The 19,839-nt window shown below is 36.8% G+C and overlaps 1 protein-coding gene across 2 annotated transcripts in view; it reads left to right on the top strand.

Annotated features, from left to right (window-relative positions):
• The window catches only part of Invs (inversin), a 138,988-nt gene that overhangs the window by 6,747 nt on the left and 112,402 nt on the right, over nt 1–19,839 (top strand). For both annotated transcript variants that reach the window (XM_076934994.1, XM_034503464.2), the window contains exon 3: nt 15,283–15,449. In XM_076934994.1, the coding sequence (XP_076791109.1) occupies nt 15,283–15,449 (167 nt within the window). The remainder of the gene's footprint in view (nt 1–15,282; nt 15,450–19,839) is intronic.

Genomic DNA, 19,839 nt, shown 5'->3' with positions numbered 1-19,839 from the left:
CCTTGCACAAGTGTTTCCTAGGAAAACTTGCTTTCTTTCAGTTTCTCCTTTCTGCCAAGCCCTTTTCCATCTGAAGGCTTTTGCCTGCTATTGTCTGTCTGCCTAACTCTCAATCACATTCATGCTCTGTACCATAAAGCCACTTCCTCAAAGAGAACTGCTCCAACAATCCATCTCAGTTTAATCTCCGCATTGCATCCTCTCCTGCCACTCCAGAGGTTCCCATCATAGAGAATATATAGATGACTCTTTAAATGTCTTTCTCTTCCACATAATCTAGTGACTTCTGCAAGAGTAGACTAAATATTTAATTTGTTATCATATCTAGCACAATACTTGACACAAAGTAGGCATGTGAGAAACATATGTTGAAGAAATGGGTAAATATTATAACTGTTATTTAATTATCTTTTCTACCCAGTAGTCTATGATTACCTTAAGGGCCAAGACTAAAACTGAATTGAATTGAGTTGAATTAAATTGAATTGAGAGACAGATTGAGACAAGATCCCCTGAGGTAGAAAAAATTTGAATCAGAGTACCTCAAGGAAAAAAAGAACCATACAAGATGACTTCTTCATTATTTTAATGAAAAATAAAATATTCAAAAGAAAACAAAATGTGTCATTATGTTAGTTCATTCATATAAATTAACCAAAATGTTTCATTGTAAAACCTGAAACTTTCCTATAATTTAACATACCCAAAAGAAAATTCTTAAAAACTAAAAAACATAACATGTAACAAGTATAGAGCTAATAAATTCATTGATTGGTCCCAATGTTTTCTGTCACCTTGGCCAGGAAACTCCTGGCTCCTTATTATCTGAGAGACGTTGCTGGTCTTTTCCACATCATGCTATTGCTATTGTGTTTTCTGTGCATGCAGCCACACCTTTATTCTGTGGCATTTCCCAACTTGTGTATGTTCATGCTAAAATATCTGTTCTGTTCGATCTTAAATCCAGTCTATTTTAAACACCTTTTTACATACCACATGTTTGATGACAGCTACATATGTGCTATTTCTCTTTCCTAAGCTAGTGTCATAGTACTACTAATGAATTATTTTTCTTGGATCTTTGTTCACCAGCTGCTCAGTGACTTCATTCACTTTAGCATTTTCTGTTTTCCCATCTCCGTTTCCATGGAGAAGTATGCCAGTGATGCATTTGACTCCATGGAAACGGATGACTGTCTCTTTCTACTTACACGACTAATTAAATCGAACACTTTCTGAGCTGCCCATTGTCCTAGAGGAGACTGAAGAGGCCTCCTCTGAATGAAACATCTTTTTAGTAGCAGTCCTTACTGTTCCACCTAACACAATGCTGGCATGGATGCTCTAGCATTTTCCGCTTCCTAGCTCACCTGCTGACCCACCTCACTGGCTCAGCTACAGCTCTTATTACACTGTCCACCTTCTGAGTAAGCATAATTTCTCTGAATCATTTCCCCATCTCTGAATCATTTAGCATCTCTGAAGAAGTTAGATGTGGAGTGAGCCCTGTAAGTGGCAGAGTCCAGGTACTATTTCAAGTATTTCTTCCTTTATCTCAACCTTTACCTTAAATTAATATAACTATTAAATTCAATGTTGTATAAGATGTAAAATTGTTACAGCATAAAATATTTAATGATTTATATTTTCTGAATGTGATTATTAAAACACAGTTGACCCTCTACTAACAGACTCAACTAATTGAAGATTGGAGATATTTGGGGTTAAAACTTGTCTGTACTGGACAATGTGCAGACTGTTTTCTTGCCTTTTTTCTTTAGACAATATTCTAAAATGACTCTGGGACATCTATATTGTATTAGGTATTATAAGTAATCTAGAGATAATTTAAGAAATATGGAAGAACACTATGCCAGTACCATGTACTTAGAAAGGACTTGAGCATCTACAGATATTGGTAGCTAGGGAGCCCAGAACCATTGGTGTCCCCTGGACACCAAAGGAAGATTATGTTCATGATTGTATTTGCTAGTATTAGTAATAAAATTAGCTAGCCTTCATAGTTATGGCTTATGTATCGGTCACTGTGTTATGTATTTGGCAACTCATCAACAAATTTAACAATACATTCAAAGAGTTTTGGGAACTTCTTCCTATTAAAAGTTATTTCATAGGTGAAGAAATTGAGAGGTTAAATCATTTGTCCTATATGTAACAAAACTGGGAGTGCAGCCAGGAAGTTAGAGCCTAGAATCCATACTTCTAATCTATGGAATTTCACTGTGTGGGTACATGTCTCTGCACATACATGCACTTCCATACTTAAATGTAGACAATAAGAAAGAAAGAACAGTGTAGCCTTGGACCTTGGCTGATGAACTGAATGGTGACTAGACTTAATTTGTCTTAACATTATGTTTGGGGGAGGGTGGGAGATGAACATGCCTGTGTGCATACACACAACAGGGTGTATGGACCATAGACTCTTTTGGCAGTGTTGTAACGCTTATAGACCTATCTTCAGAAAAAAAATAGGTCTGGAGTAAAATCCACAGGATTCTGAAGGAAAGCCAATAGATTACCATATAGTTATTATATATTTTAATATTACATCACAGCAGTAGCATAACTTTGGAACATATTCAACAGCAAATCCAAGGGACAGGTCCCCGGGTGTGGTAATTCTGAAGTAGTCATAGGTGCAAGAGATCTTTTAAGATGTTTGCAATGATTATAATGGAAAAAATACTTAGAATCATGTTACAAACCCTGGAGTACCCTCAATGACAGCAAATGCATCCCTAGTCTGTGACATTATGAAGAGTGGGGGAAATACATGAAGGCAGATGAAATAAAACAGCCATAATGTCACGTGAAGGTGACATGCTAAAACAAGCAGCAGGATATCTATCAATGGGGATCGTTTATTTTGCAGGGCAGTGCTGTGATACAGCAGTTGTGGATTGGCATGACTGTCACTGCTAGTGATGGCATTCTTCTCAATTAGAGCTGGAACTCAGGTTTCTTCACAGACCATCCCATTAGCTACTCAGATTCTGCTACTTCAACTAGCCTTGCAATGACTGAGTGAGATCGAGCAGTGACTTCCTGACACAGTTCCACTCAGCCTTCCAAGCTTTGCTCAGATGCTGCAGAATGCCAGCCCCAGCTAAACAAGCCCCAATTGGTCATGGAGGAGAGGCCATCTCCACAGCTGCCAGAATAATTAAAACCGTAAGGCACACTTCCCAGCTGCTTCTATGTTAGCTGTCCCTGAGATTGGCCAGCCTCTCTCATAGGTCCCACCTCTGTAGCAACATGTCAGTGTTACTTAAAATTCCCAGGCACCAAAATGCTTTATTTGTCTCCAAAATATTATTATTGTGTGGACTTGATCAGTGTTGTTTAATGCTATAATTGAAGAAAATAGAAAGAGATTAGGATAAGTAGATAAAGCCCTCTCTCAGGTACTTTGTTTGGGCCCCAAACCTCTGAATCTCATAGTATTCTTATTACTCAGAAACTAACTGGAAAGTCATTATGTGTGCCCCACCCTATCCCATCCCCAAGTGGCCCAAGGCAGGACCCATAATATGTTTTTCCTAGTAGTAAATAAGTGATGTATACTTTCAATTTCCTCAAGTAGACGGCTTTGCCTCAAAGGCACAACATATTGAATGGTGGTGGCATAATTAAGGATTCCCTTTGGGGAAATATAACCACTGGTTAAACAAAAGCAAAGTCTGTCAGGGATTGAAGTCAAGTGTGAAGTTTTTCCTGTATCACAGGAGACAAAGGAGGAGGCAGCTCTGAGCCTAAAGAGCCCTCAGCTAGGTAGTAGAACAATGTGTTAAGCCCCATGGTGCTGGCTTCACTTTGAGTCTGAGGAGCCTAATCTATTGGGATTATTCCAGGATGTGGTGATCCCTTGATTTACTTCATTTATTCTTTTTTTCCTTTTATTGAGTATTTTCTTTATTTACATTTCAAATGTTGTCCCCTTTCCAGGTCTCCCCTCCAGAACTCCCTATCCCATACCCCATTCCCCTGCCTCTCCACCACCTACCCACCCACTCCTGCCTTCCTGCCCTGGCATTCCCTTACACTGGGTCATTGAACCCCCTCAGGCCCAAGGGCCACTCCTCACATTTATGTCCAACAAGACCATCCTCTCCCATATATGCGGCAGGAGGCATGGGTCCCTCCATGTCTTTGTTTGGTGGTCCAATCCCCAAGAGCACTGGGGGGGGGGGATGGGTCTGGCCTATTGAGACTGTTGCTCCCGCCAAGGGGCTGCAAACCCCCTCAGCTCCTTCAGTTCCTTCTCCAACTCCTTCATCGAGGACCCTGCACTCAGTCCAATGGTTGACTGCAAGCAAACTTGAAATAGTCCCACTAAAATCAAGAACTAGACAAGGCTGCCCACTCTGCCTATCTATTCATTATAGTACTTGAAGTCCTAGCCAGAGCAATTAGACAACAAAAGGAGGTAGGTCAAAGGGATACAAATTAGAAAGGAAGAAGTCAAAATATCACTATTTGCAGATGATATGATAGTTTACTTAAGTGACCCCAAAACTTCCACCAGAGAACTCCTAAACCTGATAGACAACTTCAGCAAAGTAGCTGGATGTAAAATCAACTCAAACAAGTCAGTAGCTTTCCTATACTCAAAGGATAAATGGGCTGAGAAAGAAATTAGGGAAATGACACCCTTCACAATAGTCACAAACAATATAAAATATCTTGGTGTGACTCTAACCGAACAAGTGAAAGATCTGTACGACAAGAACTTCAAGTCTCTGAAGAAAGAAATCAAAAAAGACCTCAGAAAATGGAAAGATCTACCATGCTCGTGGATTGGCAGGATTAATATAGTAAAAATGGCCATCTTGCCAAAAGCAATCTACAGATTTAATGCAATCCCCATCAAAATTCCAGCTCAATACTTCATAGAGTTAGAAAGAACAATTTTCAAATTCATTTGGAATAACAAAACACCCAGGATAGCAAAAACGATTCTCAGCAATAAAAAAAACTTCTGGGGAAATTATCATCCCTGACCTCAAACTGTACTACAGAGCAGTAGTGATAAAAACTGCATGGTATTGGTATAGTGACAGGCAGGAAGATCAGTGGAATAGAATTGAAGATCCAGAAATGAATCCATACACCTATGGTCACTTGATCTTTGACAAAGAAGCTAAAACCATCCAGTGGAAAAAGGACAGCATTTTCAACAAATGGTGCTGGTTCAACTGGTGGTCAGCATGTAGAAAGGATGCAAATTGATCCATTCTTATCTCCCTATACAAAGCTCAAGTCCAAGTGGATCAAGGACCTTCACATAAAACCAGACACACTGAATCTAATAGAAGAGAAAGTGGGGAAGAGCTTCAAATACATGGGCACAGGGGAAAATTTCCTGAACAGAACATCAGTGGCTTATGCTCTAAGATCAAGAATCGACAAATGGGACCTCATAAAATTGAAAAGCTTCTGTAAGGCAAAGGACACAGTCAATACTTTATTCTTGTGGCAACAGTTCCTAGTTAGGTTTGCTTTCTTGAGCTTCCAAGGAGAAGTCACACTTTAAGAGGAATTATAATATTACAAACATTGTCATCTGAATACTTCTGTGTTTATGGAACCCTAGCAAATATTAACACCTGTAGAGTAACCCTTTCTCATGAAAGACAACTCAAAACTAGCTATACTACAGCATATTCTTTATAAATATTACCCTGCTATCTAGGGCTCACACTAATGAAATAATCTTGTAGACTTATGCTATATTTTAGGTTTGTAGTGAGTCTGGGCTTAAATGAGACTTTACCTATAAATGAAGCAGTAGTTCTGTGGAATCTCTGGATTCAATATTGAAGACACTTGTGGAGAAAATATCTAGTATTGCTGGATCACTAACATGGCTTTTTCATAGATACTTCTGTTGTCAGACATGCTGACTCAAATGTAAAACTTGTTTCCCTCTTTAAAACAAAAATTATAAAAAAGACAACATTCCTCCTAAAGGAAATATGTACAACCTGGCTGTATTTGAATATTTGAATTTCAAACAGTAACCTCTTTGTTTTGTTACTAATATACACAAAAACAGTAAATTTTCTGAGACGTTGTACTTCCTAGGTCTCAGTACATCCAGGATTAGAATATGTGCTTAAGTATTTTAAAACACTAGCACAGTAGTAGAAGGGAAAAGCTCATGAACCTCATTCCTAGACAAAGAACTTCAGTCAGCTAAGGGAGGCTGAAAGGAGGGGAAATGGTTCTCCCAGGAACACCCCACCAGTTGGTTAACCAGGAAAAAAAAAAAGCCCTAAAAACATGTACATAAGAGTAACATTATATGGACCAAGCAGGTTGTATTTATATATTTAGGAAACATACAATCTCCCCCCGCCCCCAACACACACACAATTAAAGAAGAAAGCCATGAATTTGAAAAAAAAAACAAAAAAAAACTAGAGGGTATGTGGGAAGGTTTGAAGTGAGGAAAGGAAAGGGGAAAATGATACAATCTCAAAAACTATGTTTAAAATATCATAATAGCTTAAATCAGGAACAAAACCACCTAGTTGCACCATGTGCATTGCTGTTTTCTCCAATAAAATATTTCATTTGCTCAGGGCCCCTCCCATCAGCAGAATTCAGGCCAAGTCACTGCACAAGCAACTGCGTTCCCTCACACACAATGTATGTGCAGTTACTCTCAGCCAGTATAGACATACCTGGTCATGATCATCACCTGCGACAAAAACAGCAAATATTTTCACTGAAAATGCATGGAAAAGGCTAAGGCTCCTTTATTTTTGTTGGTTTTAAGTTTAATGGTGTAACACACAGTGAGCTTCCTTTTTTTTGTATACAATTATTTTAGTTTTTGACAAACATAAGTATGTATTCCCAACCACACATAATAAATTGAAGATGAAGAGCAGTTCTTCCACGCCTCCAAGGCCCGTGTGGCTTCTCTCAGGGCATCCCTCCCCACATTCCAGCCTCTCGTTTTTTGTCTCTACAATTTTCTTTATCCAAAATACCATGTAAGTGTTCTATGTGACTTTGTGAACCTGATCCCTTTTACCTGACCTGAAGCATTTGAAGTCCATCATATGGGGCAAGTCTTTGGCTCGCTTCCTTTCCTTGCTGAGCAGTAAGTAGTCCTACATATAGACATAATGTGCTTTGTTTACTGTCTAGAGAATAATTGGAATGTTTCTACTCTTTACAGTTATGAATAAACTGCCATAAACATCCACTGGCCGGTTTTTGTATGAACACTGGCTTTTGTGGTTTTCTTTCTCCTTCGTGTAAGTGTGGGGGATATTAGGCCTTGTGGCAAGTGTTTATTTGGAGAATAAGAGTCTTCAGCCATGGCTCTGCTGCATTGGTTTGCATTCCCTGCAGCATTGTCTGGGCACGAGCAGTTCTCCCTCGTCCTCAGCATTTGCTGTTGTTGTTAGTCTGGGTTTGTGTTCATCCTAGCTGTGCTAGCGGATATGCAGTGGGGGCACATCATAGGTTGCTTTTTACACTTCCATGTATGAATAGTATTGCAAACATTTTTATACTCATGTTGGGTAAAGTATTCACATGTTCTGCACATTTTTAATTTCATCATCTATCTTTTGATTACCCAGTTGCAAAAGTTCTTTACTCTGGAAAAAAGATGTTAACAGAATTGTGTTTTGCAAATGTTTTCTTCAGTTTATTTATTATTTATTTATTATTCATTTTCCCAGTTTATGCTTGTCTCTTTGTTTTCTAACAATGTTTCTCAAACACAAAGTTTTTAAGTTAGGGTAAAATCTAATTTGTTTATGGGTTATTTTGAGATCATATCTCAGAAATCTTTAATAATGGTCACAAAGGTATTCACCTTTGTTTCTAAAAGTTTCATATAGTTGTACATTTAAATCTGTGGTTCATTTGGAAGTAATTTTTCTCTTCTGTGCAACTTGTGGACTAAATATTTATGTCCTCCTAGAATTCATACATTGAAATTCTAACCTCCGGCCTTTGGGAAATAATTAGGTTTGGGGAGTGAACTCTCAAAAATGAAACTACTGCTGTTATAAAGGGGAACCCACAGCAACTGGAACAGGACTATCCCAAAACTGTTGCCGGTATGTGGGAATATGTTCTAGCTGAGCTGTCTTGTCTGGCCTCAATAAGAGAGGAAGTACCTCGCTTCGCAGAGACTTAAAATACCAGGGGGGAATAATTGGGGAGGGACCCACTCAGAGGAGAAGAGGGCGATGGGGAAGAATTGTGGAAGGGGGTGACCTGGAGAGTGGCAGTGAGCAGGATGTAAAATGAATAAGTCAAAATTAAGTTAAATTAAAAATAAATAATAAAGGGGAACCTAGATAGCCCTCTAGCTTTTTTCCCCTACTCTGTGAAAATATAAAAGTGTGCCACCCAGAGGGGGCCCTCACCAGAGCCAAAACCTGCTGGCACCTTGATCTTAGGTTTCCATTCCCAGAATGATGTAAAATAAATTCCTGTGGTTTATGTCATGCAATCGGTACTCTAATGCTATACCAGCCTAACCTGGTAGCAAAGTGTAGGTGGAAATGCTTTGATTGTTTTTTGGTTTGCCTATGAAAGCCAGGTTTTTCCAGCTCCGTCTATTCAAAATACTGCTCTGCAGTTTGCCTTTGCAGCTTTGTAAAATCCAATGAATCATATACATGCGAGTCTATGTCTAATACTCTCAGATCTACTCTCAGATCTGCTTATTGATCCATATGCTATATTGATTTATAGGCTGTTACCACACCATCTTTATTACTGTAGCTCTGTGTCTTCAAACTATACAATATAAAGTGCTCCAATTTTAGTCTTTCTCTCAAAAATTATTTTTCTCATTGCCATAGATGGAACCCAGGGTCTCATGTGGTAGGCAACTATTCTCCTACTGAGCGTCATCACCAGTCCCTGAAATACATTTTTATCTTTACATTTTTGCCTTTCCATAATAATTTTTAAAATGTTTGTACAGAAATTACTTTGAAGAATTTTTATACAGTATCTTAGTACTACTTTATAGGAAGGAATAACTTTAAAGTTGATTTCTTTCACAGATAACATACTATAAGAGTTTTCTAATGCTGCCTAAGAAATGAACACAAATTTAGTTTAAACCAACAAATACTTATTATCTTGCAGTTTCTGTGGGTCAGGAATCTAAACATTGCTTAGCTGAGCTGACAAATTGTCAGCAAGGGTTGCTATCACCTAAGGCTCAAAATTCTCTTTCAAGTACACACTGGCAGAATTTATCTTTGTGTAGTTTTAACATTTATGGCAGCTTGCTTCTCTAAGGCTAACAGAGAAACCTCTCTCCTTCCCTCCCTCTCCATCTTATCTCAACTCATCTCATCTCACTTCATCTCATTATCTCATATTATCTGTAAATTATCTTAAAAAGCAGCCCAAGTGGTTGAAGGTATAGCTTGGTGGTAGCATATTTGAAAAACATGCACAATCTTTGAGTTTGATTCCCAGCACCACTGTCAATCATCAATCAATCAATAAACAGACACTCAAGTAAATCTTTCATGATTAACTTCTTAAGGTTCAATGATTAATTATATCTTCAAACCCCATCACATTTACCACAAAACAGAAGATAATCATGGGAATGATACCCTACCACGTCCATAGACTACCCTTACTTAAGAAGAGGAGACCATACAGGGCATGTATTCTGGGAAGAGGACACCCCAATTAGTTAGTTTTTGTTGCTGTGATAAAACACTATGAGCAAAGGCAACTTAAGACACAGTTTATTTTGGCTTATGGTTCCAGAGGGCTATTTCCGTAATGGTAGAGAAGGCATGATGGCAGCAGAAGGAAGCTGTGAGATCACATCTCAAACACACACACACACACACACACACACACACACACACACACACACACACACTTCACTGCCAACTTCCTCTAGCAAAGCTCTACATACTAAAAGTTCCAAAACACTCCAAATAGTGCTACCAACTGGAAACCAAATGTTGGAGAGTATATGAGCCTATGGAGGATATTTTTCATTCAAATCAATACAGGTGCCATAACAGAACTTTGCCTCCTGTAAATACCATTAAAGATATCTATTGCTTAAATAGATTACATCTTCCATAGCATTTAACTATTTTGCTTAGATTAAATGTGTATGGACATAAAATTATTTATAATATTACCTAGTTTTCAAACTGATTGTCTGCAGTCTGTATTGATAATTTTCTTTCATTCCTTGTATTGGAAATTGTTTTTACTCAGGCTTTTGTGTCACTTTGTTTTTACAATGTTTGACTCTAGGGCCTCATGTATTCAAGGCAAATATTCTATCACTGACTACAACTCTGTCCCTTCTAGTATAGTCTGTACTTAGTGATCAGTTCAATTGCAGATTTATTTTCCAAGAGCTTTTTACTTCATAGATTTCTCTCTTATTTTTCTCATTTTAGTTGTACTGATCTCAATTCATACTTTTATTATGTGCCTCCTCCTTTTCTTGGGCTAAATCTGCTCTTAGTATACTGAAGTTTATCAGCATAGTTTATCAGTTTGAAACAGGTCTTCTATTCTTATGTAAATTTTCGGTGCTGTACATTTCCTTTGAAGCTGCCCTTATGTGTAGGGCAAGAAGCCTCTATTGTTTTTATTTTTCATTTAATAATTAATTATGATTTAAAATTTCCCTTAAAATTCTCTTTAATCCATGGGCTATCTTATGGTATGTTGTTCAATTCATAAGTATTTGATGATTGCCTGTTACCACTCTATCATTTATATTTCCCTAATTGTATTACTATCAGAAAACATACTTGGTCGGTTTTCATTCTTTTAATTCTTTTATTTTGTGTCTATTTGGAAAATGTTCTCTGGTATCTGGTTGTCACTCCATAATGTTCAATAAATATTGGTTGGATCATGCTGTGTTATAATGATGTTTGCTTCTTTATCCTTACAGGTATTGATTTTTAGAGATTGTTGTTATTTTTAAGAGAGGAATGTTAGTTACTAAGCACAAACTTGAATCTTTTTAGAGATTTCTAACTTACAAGTTTTGCTATACAGTTCAAAGCTATGTTTTAATACATATACATTTAACATTACTATGTATTTTCATTGAATTGATCCTTTTATAGTTATAGAATACCTCTATTTGGTCCACACAGTTATCTTTGCTGTTGTCTACCTTATTAGATATTAACCTACATTAATTTTATTGATTAGTGTTTACATGTTAGGCCTTTGCTCTGATTTTACTTTTAACCATTTGTAATTATATAGTAAATGGATTTTTATATAACTAGCATGTTGTTTGGTCTTTTTTTTCCTGTCTCATGTATTTTTATCAGTGTGCTTATATAACACTTATATTTAATGTAACTGCAGGTGGTAGGATTTAAGTTTTTCAGTTTATGTATGCTTCTTCTGTTTCTAACATCTTGGCTTCCCCTTTATTGTCTTCCTTTCCATTTATTGAACAGTTTTAGTATCCCATTTTAACTTATATGTAGCCAACTTTTTCCTAAGTGCCTCTTTGTTTTATAAGAATTATTTACTGTATGTATTTGAGTGCACACACTGTCCTCAGATGGACCAAAAGAGGGTATCAAATCCCATTACAGATGGTTGTGAGCCACCATGTGGTTGACTGGGAATTGAACTCAGGACCTCTGGAAGAGCAGTCAGTGCTCTTAACCACTGAGCCCTAAGTGCTCTTATTAAAATAAAATTCACATTCCATACATTTTATCATTGCCTACATTCTCCATACATTCCATACATTCACCAGTGCCCTAGGTGCTCTTATTAAGATAAAATTCACATTCCATACATTTTACCAATCAGATATATACTTTAATGGTTTTATTTATTGACATACTTAACATTAAAATAATTTTATTACCACTTCCTGTTAAGAAGTTTTATACACCTTATCTGGGACTATTTCAAATCCAACAGATTCCTCAGAGTTAAAGGGAACTGCTAATGCCTCTGTTTGAATAGATATATTTGTACCAGAAATTTCATATAAATAAAATCATATAACATATGGTATTTGGACCTTTCCTTTTATAGTTATAGAATACCTCTATTTGGTCCACACAGCTTCTTTCACTTAGCATATGTTTTCAAGGTCTATCCATGTTATGTGTATATTTGACCATGTTCCTTTTGTTGAATATTATTTCAGTTTGTGGACCCATAGCATTTTGTTTATCCATTAATCAGCTGACTTCTTGCAATTCTACTTTGGAGCTATGATGACAGTCACTATTATGAGACACTTTTGAACCTGCTTTTGCATGGGCATACGTCATTTCTCTCTGGTATATATTTCAGAGTGGAGTCGTTGCATTAAGTTGTTACTCTGGGTTAAATATCATGAAGAATTGTTTTCCAAAATGGTGATACCATTTTATGTTCCTTCTTATAGCAGATAAAGATTTTGATTTCTTCACATTTACATTAATATTTGTTATATAATATAATAATGTTTGTTATGATTGTTATTCTTGTGTGTTTTTAAAAATTACCTCTACAGTGCTGGTGAGAAGGCTCAGTGGATAATGGCATTTGCCACCAAGCCTGATGTTTGATCCTCAGAACCTACATGGTGGAAAGAGAATTAACACCCACAGTTGTGCTCTGGCTTTCATATGTGTGCCATATCATGCATATATGTATATGTGCTTGCTCATACAAACACAAATATTTTTAAAATTATTTTTATTATTATTTTTAATTATGTGCATATGTATATTTGAATACACTGCCCATAGAGGCCAGAGAGTTTTGGTCTCCTGAAGCTTGAGTTACAGTTGGTACAAGCCACCCAACATGAGTTCTGGGAATCAAAATTGGGTCCTCTGCAAGAGCAGTACTCATACTTAACCACGGAGCCATCTCTGCAGCCTCATAAACCCCCCAAATTTAATTTGCCTCTACATAAATAGATAACCATATCATATAGTACTGTGGTTTTGTTTTTCAGTCATCAAAACATAATTCACGAAAGGAGAATAATCTGCTGTATTCCCGGATACTGTCCGGTTGTATTTCTTCATTCCTGATAGTCTAGGCTTTTTAACCACCTCTTTTTTCTTTGAAGAACTTTCTACATTAATTTTATGAGGACTGTCTGATGACTTTAAATTCTGTTAGTTTTCTTCATTTGAACTTTGCTCATGAAAGATTTAACAAGGAATTATGAACTGAAAGTTTTGTTTTCTTGAAGGGTGCCACTGTCTCTTGGCCTCCTTTGTTTCAAATGAGACACATTGTATCCTCTGAATGGCACCTCCCCACAGTGAGTTGGGCCTCTTTGCTGCTTTTATAGTTTCTTTCTTGGTCTTCAGCTTCCGTAAGTTTTATTTCATTGATTCAACATAGATTCCTCTGGGTTTATTTAATTTGATTGTTTCTAAACTTCTTTCAGTTGTAGAGCTTTGTCTTTTAACAAATTTGGGCCATGTCTAGCAGTTATTTCTTAAATTGTGCTTTTATTTTTATTTTATCATTTCTAAACTTTTGCATATGCATATGTGTTTGTGTGTGCATGCAAAAGTTCATATCATAGCACATGTAGGTAGAGGTCAGAAACAACCTTGGGTATTAGTCTTCACCATCCACCTTGCTTGTGACAGGACCTGTCTGTTTTGCTGTGTACAGCTGACTCTATGATGGGACTCTTCCAGGGGCACTCTTTTTGTCTTTGCCTCACATCTTGCAATACGAACAGTAGGATTGCAGGCTCATGTTACTGTGTCCAGCTTTTACTTGGGTCTTGTGGATTCAAACTCATGTCCCTCATACTTGTGTAGCAACTGTTTCACCCACCAAGCCATCTTCCCAGTTGGTCAACTGTTTTTAGTATTTTATTGTTTTTCTTACTTCTTGAAACACTGATGATATATTACTGTTATTTGTTACTGACCCTATAAATCTCAAAAACTGTTAAATCTTTTTGTTTGTATCTCTGGTGTTTGTTATTCAATTTGAGTAACATCTGTTGGTCTGTCATCATGTTTAGAGATTCATTCCTGTATTATCTTCATTCTGCTCCTAAGATATTTGGTGAGGTCTTACTTGTGCTTATTTTCTTCGGTTATCCACTTGTTTATTAGAACATTGTCATTTTATGAGTCGGCATGGTATTGCACACCTGTAGTCTCTGTACCTGGAATGCTAAAGCAGAAACATGTTGAGTTTGAGGTTACCATTGGCTACATAGTGAGATTCTGTCAAATATAATATAATATAATATATATATATATGGTTATATAATATAACATGTATGAATATATATCAATAAATATTTAAATTTTTTCTTTGGCTTATATTTCTATTTCTGGTTCTTTCCAGAGACTTATTTTTACATTTGTGTCAAGAGTATTGATGATTGTTAGAGCACTTTTTAAGTAATTATTTTAAACATTGTCAGGATTATAATTTCCGGATTATCACAGAAATATTCTTTTGTTGATATTTTCATGACTCAGGTTATCTAGTAATTTGGAACTATATCTTTGACATTTTATATATCATGAGACTGGATTCTCCTTATGTATTTTATTTTAGAAGATTAACAACCTGTTTTGGTTTAGAATAACATTCTGTTTCAATTTTATGGACTTCAGTTCAAGTGTCAATTTAGTTTTCAGATCCCTTACACAGTCGTCTAGCTTTACTTCTGGGCTGTCTGTTCCAGGTTAGAACCTGGGCAGGATTCCGCCTGTAGTTCAGTTTCTGGAGCTTTTGCTATCCTGATTCTAGTCATTTCACAGGAGTTGGTCAGGTCGTTCATGATCCTATGGACCAGTTTAAAGAACTGTCTTCTCCAGACTCCTCCTCTCCATATCCTCTCTTAGTCTCTAAGAGATGATAAGAAAGTAAGTACCTCTTTGTTATCCTTTGCTTGATTTAGGGTACAGTAGCTGGCAAGGCTCATCCCAAGCACCTAGTAGTCAGAAGAATGGTGTGTTTTCTTTTCATCCGTGTGCAGAGTAGAGCAGGAATAGTCAGAATCATGTGTCAGAGCTACCTATTTCTCAGTCATTCTCTGCCATCTACTCTCAGTATGCATATGTGTAGGTCAATAAACTTCTCTACCCTTCATATGTCAGCAATGCAGGAATGCTACTATCTACTTCATAGACTAAATTAAAATGAAATGATATACAGTGGAATTAGCACAGACTCAATAATAAGGTTTTAGAAATTATATCTCCTACTTATATTAGTAATAAAAACAATTATTAAATATCACCCTTTCTTGTATTACAGGAAACTCTGCTCTTAAAGATAAAGAAGACCAATTTGGGAGAACACCACTTATGTATTGTGTGTTGGCAGACAGATTGGACTGTGCAGATGCTCTTCTAAGAGCAGGAGCAGATGTCAACAAAACTGACCATAGCCAGAGAACAGCCCTCCACCTTGCAGCTCAAAAGGTGAGAAGTCAAATTACCTTAAAGAGGAGACTGTGTGGCTGTTTGTTACTTTACTGGCAGAACTGTGCAATGAACAAATAAATGACAAACGAAAGACACAAAGGCTTCTGGGCTTCTCCAACAATAGTCTATAAACTGTGGGTTAACATACAGCTAACTGGGTCTGAGGACATGGTTCACACACTATATCCATGTATGGAGAGAAGACAAAGACTGAAAAGAAACACACATAACAGTGTTGCCAGTGCTTGGGCTTAGTACTAGGAATGAACATGAATCTTTGTGCTTGTCATAGCTTGTTTTTCCCTTCATGAATATTACTTTTACAATTAAAAGTTTCATTCCCTATAGAAATTTGTGGTATTAGACCCATAAAGAAGTTTATTTTCTAGTGTATTTTTAGCTTTTTAAAAATATAAAAGTTACATTGAAAGTATTAATGTAATTTAAAGTTTTTAAAGTCATTGTTACAAGAGTTCAGATTTATTTATTTATTTGAGAATATTTATTTATTTATTTATTTATTTATTTATTTATTTATTTATTTGAGAAAGGGTCTTATTATGTAGCTCTGCTGCCCTGGAACTCACTATAGATCAGGCTGGTTTCGAACTCACAGATATCTGCCTGCCTTTACCTCCCAAGTGCTGTAATTAAAGGCATGCACCAACCACTATACCAGGTTCAGAGTTCAGATTTTTAAGATTAAATCATAATAAAAAGATAAAATAAGAAGCTTCAAAGTTAAACACTTGCCTGAAAACCATTTTCCTTCCATGAAGTTTTGGTTAATAAGACATTCTTCTAGTTCATGTTATTTTTCTTTTTGTTACATTAGAATTCATATTTTTGTAATAAAAAACAGTGAACAGTAGTTAGAATGAGCATAAACTAGTAATGGTATTTTTTCACTTAAAAAAATCTGACCAGACAGAGCTGACTAATTGAAGGATTAGAAAATTAGCCTTGCATGTGCTAAATGCATAAAAAGAGGCAGACATTGAGTTGTGCTGCTTATTGTGTACGCACCAGTGAGGTGTGTCAGCCTGTTTCCAGTACTTCTCCTGAACTGATTGTCATCACAGTATTAACTTCAGTTTTAACTGCTACTCAAATACTTATAATATTTCACCTTGGCTTGTCAACTAACTAAATTATTCCCTGGAAAATAACTATATTTACCTTGTTATCATTAAAAAATAGGAACGGCCAGATTATTATGAGTCATTTAGGTATGAGACTCAAACTTTTAAAAAATGTATTTATTTGTGTATTTTTATGAGTGCTCTGTCTGCATGTACACCTGCATGTCAGAAGAGGACATCAGATCTTATAGATGGTTGTGAGCCACCATGTGATTGCTGGGAATTAAACTTAAGACTTCTAGAAGAGTAGCCAGTTAACCCCTGATCAGTCTTGCCTGCCTGAGATTCAATTTTTTAAATGTAATTGGGAGATCCTGACATTAAGAAGTTTTTTGGTTTGGTTTTTTTGTTTGTTTGTTTTGTTTTTGTTTGTTTGTTTTGTTTTTTGTTTTTTGTTTTTGTTTTTAGTTTTTTGTTTTTGTTTTTGTTTTTGTTTTGTTTTTTTGGACAAGGTGAGGTAGGATGAGGACTTAAGTTGATGATCTAATATTATGACTTCCCAAAGAGTTAATGTGACCAGCATGGTCAACAGAGGGGCTTGCCGCCTCAGTTAAGTTAGCTTTGTCAGATGCAACCCATTATTTTCTCTTGCTTCCTATTTTAGTGTTAATTTGGTTTTTTGTTTGTTTGTTGTGTGAGTTATTTTTGTTTTAGTGGGTGGTGTGTGTGTGTGTTGTTTTTAGACAGTGTGTCACAGTGAAGCATAGACAGACGTCAAACTTGTAGCAGTTCTCCTAGTGCTGGAATTAGAGATGTAGGCCACCATGCCAGGGTGCTAATTTTGATTTTTTTTTTAATTATTAAAATTCCTACTGTGTATTGTGTATACATGGTGTGTGTATAGACACACATGCCACAAGGCATATGTGCAGGTCAAAGTCAGTTCTTTCTTTCTACCTTTACTGGGTTTTTAGGATTAAACTCAGATTTGAGGGTCTCCAAACTTGGGCAGCAAATGCCTCTACCTACTGTATTAATTGCTGTTCTACTGCTGCAATGAAACCAATGGCCAAGGCCCCTATAGAAGAAAGTTTATTTGGGCTAATGGTTCAGAGACAAAATGAAGGCATGGCTCCTGTAACAGCAACTGAGAACTCACATCTTGAGCTACAAACAGGAAGCAGAAAGAGCAAACTGAGAGTGGCACAAGACTCTGAAATCTCAGAGCACACCCCTAGTGTCACACCTCCTTCAGCAAGGCCACACCTCCTAAGCATCCCTAAATGGCTACCAACTGGGAACCAAGTGTTCAAATATCTGCTGTTCCCGGGGGGTGGGGGGTGGGGGGAGGGTGGGGGGGTGGGGGGAGTGGGGGGGGGTACAATCTCATTCAAGCTACCATACCCACTAAGCCATCTTGCTAGCCTTGATATTTTAATTATGGTTTTAAATAATGTCAGTGAAGAAATAGAATTAAGACTTACTGTTAGAACTTATATAGTTGGGGCTGGAGAGATGGCTCAGTGGTTAAGAGCACTGACTGCTCTTCCAGAGGTCCTGAGTTCAAATCCCAGCAACCACATGGTGGCTCACAACCATCTGTAATGGGATCAAATGCCCTCTTCTGGTGTGTCTGAAGACAGATACAGTGTACTCACATACATAAAAATAAATAAGTAGTTTTAAAAAAAAGAACTTATATAGTTGATTACATACATTGCAAATTTCATGTTCATTCATGGATCTTATAGTTAACAACCTCCCTTTGTTCTTGCTTTATTTTTTTTTTTACATGCTTGCAAAGAGCAGTGATATGTCTTTAAGTTATACTAGACTTTCTAGAGTAAGAGTAGGAATAATTCTTTAGTGCCCTGCTCTGCCTGGTCAAACCCAGGTGTTATATTTGATTTTGCACTTCCCACAAAGTTCCATTTTTAAGTAATCTAAAATAAATACAATAAGCAGGAATAAGGTGATCAAGATTCTTCATTGTTGTTGTTTTAGTTTTTTTGTTTTTCAAGACAGGGTTTCTCTGCGTAACTTTGACTGTCCTTGAACTCTCTGTATAGACTAGGTTGGCCTCAAACTCACAGAGATCTGCCTGTCTCAACCTCCTGAGTTCTGGGATTAAAGGCATGAGCCACCACCACCCATCAAGAAACATTTTTTAAGAATATATGGAGTAAATCCCAAGTCTGATAAGACACCTTGTTTCTGAGAACACATGAACACACAGACACATACACACACAGAGACACACACACCTTATCTTTAAAGACATCTTTGCATTAAATATCTAGGATTTCCCCATATTAAAATAAACCAAATATGAGTTCCCAATGAAAGACAACCAGCTTGTACAAAGAGTATCACAGTCAGCCTGGCTTTTTCCTTTAAAGGCTTTTTCCAAACTGTAATGCAGATGATACAGTCCTAACAGTGTTATGAGGTTAAAGAAACCAGGGATATAGATGGCATTGCTAGGGTAGAAAGAATAAAGCAAGAGGAACCAAGAAATCCTGCTGCAGATTCCATCTGGTCAACAGTTAAACTGTCCTGCAGGTAGGGCTTAGTGTAAACAGAAGCTGGGAGGTGGAAAGGCTGAGCAGTTATTGTTTCTAAATTACCCATATTTTCTTTCAAGTCTTTTAATCCATAACAAATTGATTTTTGTGTAGGGATCCATTCTCACTTGAAAATGTATGGGTAATTAAGTTTGCCTAAATAAATTCATTAATTTTTAGTCATATAATATCAGCTGTGCTGGTGCAAGGCTTTTGTACAATGCAATCTCTATGCCTTTTTTTTTCTAATGAAAAGTCCTTTCTACAATGGATCCATTTAGGAAATTTGAAGTTACATGATTGAAGTATCTAAGCAGATTAACATGGCAATCAAAGCTACTTTGAGAGAGGAATAAAGTGTACATGCATGGTGAAGTATTATAGTCAAGCCAGTGGAGTGGAGTTGAGTCTAATAGATATACCATGGAAATGCTGACTCAACACAGAGTTGCAGGACATTTTCTAAGTAGCCATGATTATGTGACTTGGGAGAGTAGAAAAAGGAAGTCCTGTATGTCTGCTATAGGTTGAGGCTTTTCGTATAGTCCCCATTAAACTTCCTTTCCTTTCATTTAGTAAACTTCTTTTCATATACTGTTTATCCCATTTAAATCTGGTATCTGTGATCTTAGAAATATGCTATTTGGGCTGGAGAGACAGTTAAGTAAGAGAAGTAAGTACCTGCAATACAAGCCTGAGGACCTGAGCTTGATTCCTAGAATCCTTGAAAAAAAAAAAAAA

Source organism: Arvicanthis niloticus, chromosome 5 (assembly GCF_011762505.2).
Source record: "Arvicanthis niloticus isolate mArvNil1 chromosome 5, mArvNil1.pat.X, whole genome shotgun sequence".
Classification (NCBI taxonomy): Eukaryota; Metazoa; Chordata; class Mammalia; order Rodentia; family Muridae; genus Arvicanthis; species Arvicanthis niloticus.
The sequence above is the reverse complement of the archived record's forward strand: the minus strand, read 5'-3'. Positions and strand labels throughout refer to the sequence as shown.